The sequence below is a fragment of the Megalops cyprinoides genome, chromosome 5 (assembly GCF_013368585.1).
Source record: "Megalops cyprinoides isolate fMegCyp1 chromosome 5, fMegCyp1.pri, whole genome shotgun sequence".
Classification (NCBI taxonomy): Eukaryota; Metazoa; Chordata; class Actinopteri; order Elopiformes; family Megalopidae; genus Megalops; species Megalops cyprinoides.
This window is the reverse complement of record NC_050587.1, coordinates 24,829,425-24,838,452: the sequence shown is the minus strand read 5'-3', so window position 1 is coordinate 24,838,452 and position 9,028 is coordinate 24,829,425. Positions and strand designations below refer to the sequence as shown.

General features: G+C 42.9%; 1 protein-coding gene across 1 annotated transcript; it reads left to right on the top strand.

The window, feature by feature from the left end:
* The first annotated feature begins 839 nt into the window (after positions 1 to 839).
* On the top strand, positions 840 to 8,633 carry LOC118778405 (phosphatidylinositol 4-phosphate 5-kinase-like protein 1). Its single transcript, XM_036529925.1, has 11 exons — positions 840 to 1,050; positions 2,666 to 2,848; positions 3,984 to 4,034; positions 4,266 to 4,420; positions 4,826 to 4,950; positions 5,304 to 5,338; positions 5,436 to 5,491; positions 5,783 to 5,895; positions 7,016 to 7,178; positions 7,593 to 7,631; positions 8,120 to 8,633. Exons 1-11 carry the CDS (start codon positions 1,036 to 1,038, stop codon positions 8,532 to 8,534), a joined length of 1,350 nt encoding a protein of 449 aa, XP_036385818.1. The 5' UTR covers positions 840 to 1,035; the 3' UTR covers positions 8,535 to 8,633.
* Positions 8,634 to 9,028: the final 395 nt, after the last annotated feature.

Sequence of the window (9,028 nt, the reverse complement as noted above, 5' to 3'; positions counted from 1 at the left end):
TAAATAAAAGGTTAAAATATGTGGTAATTGAAAAAATATAAATTGTTCTACAGTTCTTTCATTAATGCATTTGCACTAAGGTACCACACGAGGTCAGTGTCATTTGCACAATCTGTAAATCCCACCCAACTCCTGACTTCCCTGATTTGAACTTCCTAGGGGGCCCGAAATATGGTTGAGATAATCGAAATTTTATTCCATATATTTCAGTCAAATAGGGTGTTCTCATAGATTTAACAGCAGTACAGTATAATACATTGGGAACATCTGACCTTGTAACCAAATGTGTGGGTTCAAGTCCTGAGAGACATGGTTGCCCTGTGATAATGGCTTGGTACCTCGAATGGCTCCAGTGCATCTATGTAAAGTTCCGTGATCGTTATCCAGTCTGTCTAACAGTGGAATCAATAATGGTAAAATACGATGTAGAAAAGATGTACTCACTTAATCGGCAGGCGGTGCAGGGTTTGCAACCAAAGTCGTAGTGGAATTTCAAAGCAATCCCAGTAATGCATGTACATGTTCTATAGAACGCCCCTGGCTGATGCTATTTGGATCGTAGTCGGTGTTTCTGGGAAAAAAAAACAATATTAAGAGAAAGATAAGGTTGAATTCTACTCTGCACAATTCAAGTTTTGTAGAGTATTTTTGTCACGTTACTCTTTTCAAGCGTTCCCCTTTCTTTTCATAACCTGGTAAGAGAAAGAGGCTATGCGTGATAAATGGTGGCTTCTGCTCCGTTCTCTCACTCAGTGATGCGGCACTCCTCAGCTCCGTGTGTTAACCATCTTTGCTGCAGTCCATTTTAAAACGTGCTGACTGCGGTTTGGTGTGAGGTGTAAAGATTTTTAGAGGGCAACGGGAACCCTTGGTGCGCGCCGAGGATGATGTGCACAAAGAGGCATGGAATATGCAGAGGCGGCTGACGCGCACCCATTCATAGACTACTGTGTCTGTTACGAAGACAGTAAAAGAATGTGTTGATTTCACAAACGACAAAGTCTACGGAGCTGAAGTCATAAATGAGCAGCGACAATGAATCAAAACGAGGTATGAGAAAAATGAACTTTATGTGTTTGTCGAAGACCTGTGCCGTCACATACTGGGTAGTTTACCTACTACTTTTTGCGCTCGTGCGTGTGAATGTTGGTTGCCGGCTGATCGGTCAGTCACTCAAACACCGGTTAAACGTTATTTACAAAATTAAACTCTACATTCAGTTCTGCAGTGCTGCACCTTTATTCCAGGAAATAATCTATTTGAATAATTTAAAGGCAGTCTGAAATTAAATTGTTCTTTCATTGTCTTTCCCTAAAATACAGTATTAACGCGTGGGCTGTACAGTCAGCGTAGTAATTCATGTCTTTTTAAAAATTACAATGGATACTTGACTGAATCCCTGATGGGAAATTATGTTATGAAGGTCGCTAAAAAGTGTTCTAGTATAATTGTCCAAATTTAAATATGCTACTCTGTTATATAATACCATACATTTTTATAAGTGGTGTGGGGTGGGGCACTACCCATTTTTTATGCCCGGGCGCACTGGTTCAAGGGGTCAGTGTTATACACAATGCCACCGTTCAGTTTAGGACACAGTTTCGTGACAGGCAGCTCGCATTCCATGTTCTAACGATGCACACAGAAAAGAGGAGACTTTATTCGTACCAGCTGAGTCCCATCACGGCGGAATAAGGCGGCCTCAGAGATGATTCTGCTCCTTCGAAGATTGGCTGACTCGCTGTTCCCAGGAGTCCTCGCAGTGGTTCTTGAGCGGAGAGCTAATTATTATTGGGAAAAGTGTCATCTTAATAAATGCTGTGTAGCCAGGACTTTTTTTTGTAATGAATCGGTCAATAGAGCTAATATACAATATGATTTCTATGGATCTCTGAAAGCCACGGTGTGAAATGGATACTGTAAGCACATTTCACACAGAAACATACATTTACTTATTTATATTATGCATATGATACAAACGATCTTGTACGTAATGGTGTGACAAATTCTGTGTAATGTTTATGCTGCTTTCTGTCGGCTGGTGGGAAAGCATCAAGGCCAGTCTTTTTTAGCCCCTTGGGTGTGACAGATGAAATTGGCACAGCAACCCATCATAAAATATCACTTTGCATTATTTATAGGTTTTTGCAGCCACTCGTATGTAAGGCAGGCTGAAGTGCTTAAAATGTACACATGCTGTGATCCATATTGCCGGTGTACTGCCCATCAAAATTTCCTTGCCAAGAATATAGCATAATTGAATCTAATATATGTACATTAAATAGTATTAAACAAGGTGTAATAGTACAACAAAATATTAACAAAATTTGTGGTGATTGATTGAAACTGAACAGTTCCTGTCCTCTTTGTGCAGTTTGTCTGGTAGCATAAATATAAATTAGCAGGTTGCAGGAAATGATGATAATAATGTTGTTGACTATGTGAAATTTGTGTGTGTGTGTGTGTGTTTGTGTATGTTATTGTGTGTATGTATGCGTGTGTGAATGCACGTGTTTGTGCATAAATGTTTGAATGCGGGTATGTATGTGTCTGTATATGTGTGTGCTTGCATGCATGTCTGTATGTGTATACATGTGTCTATGTGTGTGCACACATGTATGTCTGTATGACTGTATCTGTGTGTGCATGTATGTGTGCATGTCAGATGGAGATGCAGGAGTTCCGACGGCGCTCTCACAGGCTGAGACTGTGGGGCGGTTTGAGGCAGCAGTGGAAGTTGCTGGGTCTGTTTGAGATTGACCAGCAGCACCAGTTCTACAGCCTCACCTGCATGATGAAAGAGGGCCTGACTGCAGCTGTGCAGAACACCATCGACAACCCGCCTCCGGTGAGCAAGCCCCCACCCACACCCGTGCTATTCATTATGCATTATATAGGCCCCTCCCCTAGCCCCACCCAAACCTAACAAGGCCCTCCTCATTTCTGCTAATGGCTGCAAGCTGCTCCACATTTCACCAGGTGAAGAACAACCTGACATCATTTAATTTCTCTTTAATCAGACTGAATGAGCTCCTGAGTGTGTGCTGCTTATCTTACACTGTGTAACGTAACATGAAGACATGCAAATGGCGAATAGTAAGATAGGCCTGTTTTTCTTGCACAGATATTGATATGTATAATACTGGGCTCTCTTGGTAGGACTGATGCACATTAGAGGCATAAAGAATATTCAGAATCTCTTGGTTTAAAAATGCACAGTGCTCACGAAAAGAGGTCCAGAGGATAAGGTAGAATCATTAGTTATTATTAACATTTAAATACAAATAATGGCGATAACAATAAACGCTGTCTTATTTGACATCTTTATCCTTAGCGACTCAATGAAATCTCAATGCCACAAGGAATCAAGGCAATCCTCCAATACACTTACACACTTACCGTATTTTCCACACTACAAGTCCCACAGTGCATCAGGAGGCAGAATGCATTATAGCCTTGCCCTCCTGATGCCATCATAGGCACAAGCCACCAACATCCTCGATAGACCCCTGCAGCTCTGCCCTGCCCTGCATCCTTTCTGTGTGTAAAACCACATTATGGCTTTGTCACTGTCTGTTTGTCAGAGCAACCCTCACCAACAGTCTTTTTTTAAAGAACAAGTAGGTGGAAATATGTCTAAGATGGTGTGACTACTGTTCTGCCATTGTAGTCACATCCTGTCTTGAGCTGACTGTAGTTACATTTCCTCTTTGACACATATACAACTCTATGTTTAGATAAATCACTAAACTGTGTTTAATGGTTTAACCCCTAGAAAGGCCAGCAGTCTTCAGAAAGCCTCAGAAAAAGCTTCAGAAAAAGGCCTTAGTCTTATCTCAAGTATTGTTTTATTTTTTTGTCACACAGTGCATCAGTGAGAATTTTAGTGCAGGCATTGCCTTATTCTGAATATTTATGCCCAAGTCCAAATTTCCTTGATGTTTTTAAATATTTTAAATATTAAAAGGTTATTCATTTTCTAGGATGAACTGTCTGAAGAGGATTTCAAACTGGAGGTTACTCAGATACACAAGGTAGGATTGTTGGTATTGGTTTCCTTGTGCTCTTCTTTTATTACATTGGTGTGTACGGTAAATGTTTCTCTTCTGTTGTTTCCTCAAAAAGCTGTTCTTGTGTTTCTGTGTACCTCTACTCTCCTCCCAATTCTGCTGTCTTTCTCACTTCTCCTCCTTTTCCCCCACTGCTGCTCTCTATTACTTCCTCCCTCTATCTTCCACCCCTTGACACCCCCCTCCCCCTTTCAGGGGTTCAGGATGCAGACATTTGCAGGGCCAGTGTTTGCCAGTCTGCGCCGTTCTCTGGGTCTGTCAGAGAAGGATTATCAGCACTCTCTCTCCTGCGATGGCTGCTATCTGCAGTTCATAACCAACTCCAAGAGCAAGGCCGACTTCTTCCTCACGTGAGCACAGAGCGGTGAAACTCTGGCAGGCCACGCATGCAAAAACACACGCACACACACGCACACACTGGTACTCTTACAAAAACACTCACTCTTACTCACAAAGAAACTGCACATCTGTCACATGGGCACTCCCACACTTCCACAAAAGGGTGGTGGTGTTGATTGTAAAATAAACTACTTGTTCTTTGGGTAAAAATGTGTCCTTCCTGCTGCTTTATGCGTGGTGCATCAAGCAGCACTGTCACAGGGTGTAATGGTAAAGATTCAGTGTTTGCTTCATGCATCAGGGTTAATCACAAGAGGCCAGAGATCAGACCTCTTGGAGATGTTATTTGTCATTGGATAGAATACAGCCTCTTATGAACTTTTTTTGAGAAGCTTGTTGTCCACTTGTTCATCCAGGAATGATAAGCGTTTCTTCCTGAAGACGCAGAGTAAACAGGAGGTAAAGTTCCTCCTGTCCAACCTGAGGATCTACATAGAGCACTTCGAGCGATACCCACACTCACTGCTCGTCAAGTTCCTGGGTAAGAGACAGGTGTCAATGTCGCCCCCTACTGTATGCAATGAAAATGCATGGAAAGAAGCACTTGCTACATCCTGTTAACATGGATCATTAGATATTGCAAGACTGAATGAACTTCCTAACTTGATAATATAGGGATCAGATGATGGAATGAGGGATATTTGTTTTACACTTTTTCAGAAATTGAACATTTCAGTAAGGTGTTTTTTTACTCAAGGAATACTCATAGGTTGTGATTAAAGCCTATAGCAGTGTTTCCCAATCCAAACAAGGGGTCCTCCAGGAGAGGTTTGGGAAATGTTGGCCTATAGCATCCCAGAGTAGTCATTTTGCTAATTCTGTTTTTGTTTTCAGGTGTCCACTGGATCAAAGTTCCCCATCGACGGAAGGTAGTGGATCTTTAACTGTCTCTTCATTAAACATGTGAAAACACATCTTTGCTTTTTACTGAGGTTGACCTGATGCACTGGTGTATCTGTCTTTCAGAAGTACTTCATTGTAATGCAGAGCGTATTTTATCCTGATGAGCGGATTGTTACCAGGTAAGCCATTTCCACAAAGAGCTAGTAGCTGAGATCAAGTAACAAACCTACTAATCACCTAAATAACAAGTTATCATGTTAGGGGGATTGGAGATGTGTGGCTTAAACGAGTCTTCCTGGAGAGTTTACAGTATTTTTTTTACATTTGGAATAACCAATGTTTTTTCCCAGTTTTTCTCAATTTGGAATGCCTGATCAAACTTGGACTGTAATGCTCAACCTTGCATTTGGAAGGTAGGGATTGATAGGATCCCATTGGCTGTTTTTAGGTTCTGGTTTTTGTTTTTGCAGGTATGACATCAAGGGCTGTGAGGTGAGCCGCTGGACAGACCCTGCCCCTAAGGGGAGCCAGGTGATCGTGGTGCTGAAGGACGTGAACTTTGAGGGCCAGTACATCACTCTGGGTAAGACAGTTCATTCAGTACCATCTCCCTGGGCCTGCGGTCACAGGGCAGTGTGCTGGAATGGTGACAATGTGTATGACCTAACTTGTGTGTATGTCTGATGAAGAAATGACTTCCTCTTTAGACACATATGACGTCTTGCTTATCTCTTATTGTGCAATAAAAACGGCAGTTGAGGTTTTGGTCAAAGTGACCCTTGCCAAAATGACTCTATTACCTTGACTCACTTTGAATGAATCATTAATTACTGTTAATATCAGAGGATAGTCATATGGAGTTGATGTGGAGGTCAATCACTATTTTTTACTATCCCTAGGGAGTCATTTCTAACTACTTCACAGATTAACTCTTGACTATGTTGGTGAAGTCACAACTGCAGGGAAACATTAATAATTACTTTGTAATAATTATTTTTGCTAAGAATAAAATGAGGGTCCTTAACAAAAAAACTCAGTTTAGACCTTGTGATCTGCTTGTCGGTCTTCAGTGAAATATCAGAATATACATGTACATTTTGTCATTTAGCGGGCAGTCTTGTCCAGAGTGACTTACAAAGAGTGAGTCTGAAGTATGCGAAAGACTGTACATACTGGACAACACTGACCATGTCCAAATATGCATCAGTTCCATCAGTCATCAGTAGTACAGAGATAACTAACATGCACGTGCTTCAATTCATGAGTGCAGTGCAAGATACCCTATAGATAGGGCAACAGTGTGGCGCAGTGGTAAGTAGCAGGGCTTGTAACAGAAAGGTTGCTGGTTCGTTTCCCTGCTGGGGTACTGCTGTTACACCCATGGGAAAGGTCCTTAATACAGAATTGCCTCATTGCCCAAATTGTGAACATGTATAACATGTAAAATTGTAACCAATGTAAGTCACTGTGGATGAGAGCATCTACTAAATGACAAAATGACAATACACAACACTGCAACATACCCTGCAGTGCCTTGGGCTATCATGACTTAACTGTTTTGTTCTTGACTAAAGAAAGGGGTGGGTTAAAATTAAAAACCTCCTGTGGTCTCTGGTAGCTAATTCTAGCACCTCCTGCTTTAGTGCCTAACTAGCACCAGTAGTTCACTTATTCAGTGTGATGTGTACCTCATACACTGACAGCCCAGCAGCGCTCCTGGCTGGTTCGCCAAGTGGAGATTGACACAGCCTTCTTGGAGAGGCTCAACGTGCTGGACTACAGCCTGCTGCTGGCCCATCAGCCCTTGCACCTTGATGAGCGCAGTCAGAGCCTCTCATTCGCCACCCTCATCATGCGCACCACCAAGTGTGTATTGTCCCCTGGTGAGAATGTATAGAATAGCAGCAGGAAATAAACAAAACGGATGGGGCTGTATGTTCCTTTTGTAGCAGCAATGGCAGTTTCATGGCTTTGAGGCTATAGCTAGCATGCTTCATCAATGGTTCGTCTTAGAGAATCTTGAGAAGGGAGTAGTGCCTTTGAACTGAGAAGAGTCCCTGGTATCCCTGACAATGGAATAATCCAAGTTTTAGAAGAATATTAGAATAGAATTTGAAAAATAAGAATTTTCCATTAAAGAGATTGTTGTGGATTTTTCTGCATTTAAAACTTAGAAAAAAAATAGTCCTTTGTCTTGGGAAATAAGGCTTATAAATAAACACAGACTAAACTAAACTATTTTTTTTTAATTGTGTAAGATGTCTTCACTTGTATTTGCAGGTCCTGGTCTTTCTCAACCTCAAGACGAATGACAGGCAGGCATGTAGCAGCAAGCGAACTACTGTGAATCGAAACTTTACGTTTTGCGGCTGATAACATGTAATAATGCACAGGCTGCTAACATTTGGCACAGCTCATCTTCTTATGTCCATGTCATTTGCTTAATGCCACATAACAAAGACATGGCACCAGGTGTTTAACAGGTGTGCTGTGATTGAAATTAATAGCACAGTCCTCATTACACCTCATATTTCCATTAGAGGTGCTAGAGGTGACACTTAAGAACTGATGTGGAAAAAACAGTGCCACACGCTCAATAGAAACTGCTGTGCTTTGCTCTCATAGTGTCAGTTTTGAGAGAGATGCTGAAGGGCTGATATGCAAATGAATCAGCTCCAGTCACTGGAAAAGAAATATAGCTGTTTCTGTGTCTTGTATTTAGTGCTTTGTCCATAACATTTGTCAGGGTCAGGCTGTATAAATCCTCCACTCTGATTTGCTCACTCCAATCCCCCATGCTTTCATAGGTCAATGAATGCAGACACTCGCTCCTCCCTCGCGGGGGTCCCCTCTGGTCCAGCAGCAGACCCTGAGGAGGGTGCTGCTTTGCTGAAGCCGGACACAGTTAATGACTATGGGACGGAGCGCTGCCGGGCAACAGGGTCACCCATCACGCCAGAATCCCCGGACCCCGGGCTGCGACAGTTCCGGGCCCAGAACCGGCGACTGCTGCCCTGCTTCAAAAACCCGCTGCATGTGATCGACGGCCCTGAGCAGCGGTACTTTGTGGGCATCATCGACATCTTCACCGTCTACGGCTTCAAGAAGAGGCTGGAGCACCTGTGGAAGAGCCTGCGCCACCCTGGACGGACCTTCTCCACCGTCAGTCCCCCAGCCTACTCCCACAGGCTGTGTCAGTGGGTGGAGGCCCACACCAAGTAGACTTGTCTGGCACAACGGAAAAACATGAGCTGGGGACCCAGCGCTAGGTGGGCCAGGGCCAGGGGACAGCCAGACAAGAGAGGACAGCAAAGAGACGGACAGGCAGAGTATGCTCTCTGCTCACAGATGATGCACGAGCAAGGTGGCTCCCCAGACTCATAATGGAAGAGCAAAGCTTCATAACAGCTACCACAAGCCACTGTCAATCACTGACTTGTTGGAACCAATCAAATGACTTTGATATCAATGACTAAACTGATTGTAAACCACTTGTAGCTCCACATGGGGTTCATGAAGCCTCACTCTTCCATTGTTTTATGACATAGCTGTCAATCCTTGATCTGTTTGAACCAACAAAAAGGCTTTGCTCTCCACAGCAAAATAATAGTGTACGAATGGTTCAGATCAATGGGTCACTGATAATGTGACATCTCCCTCCATTCGAGGGTCTGTGAAGTGTTCCTCCCCTACCACTACCCTAAACTGCCCTTGTC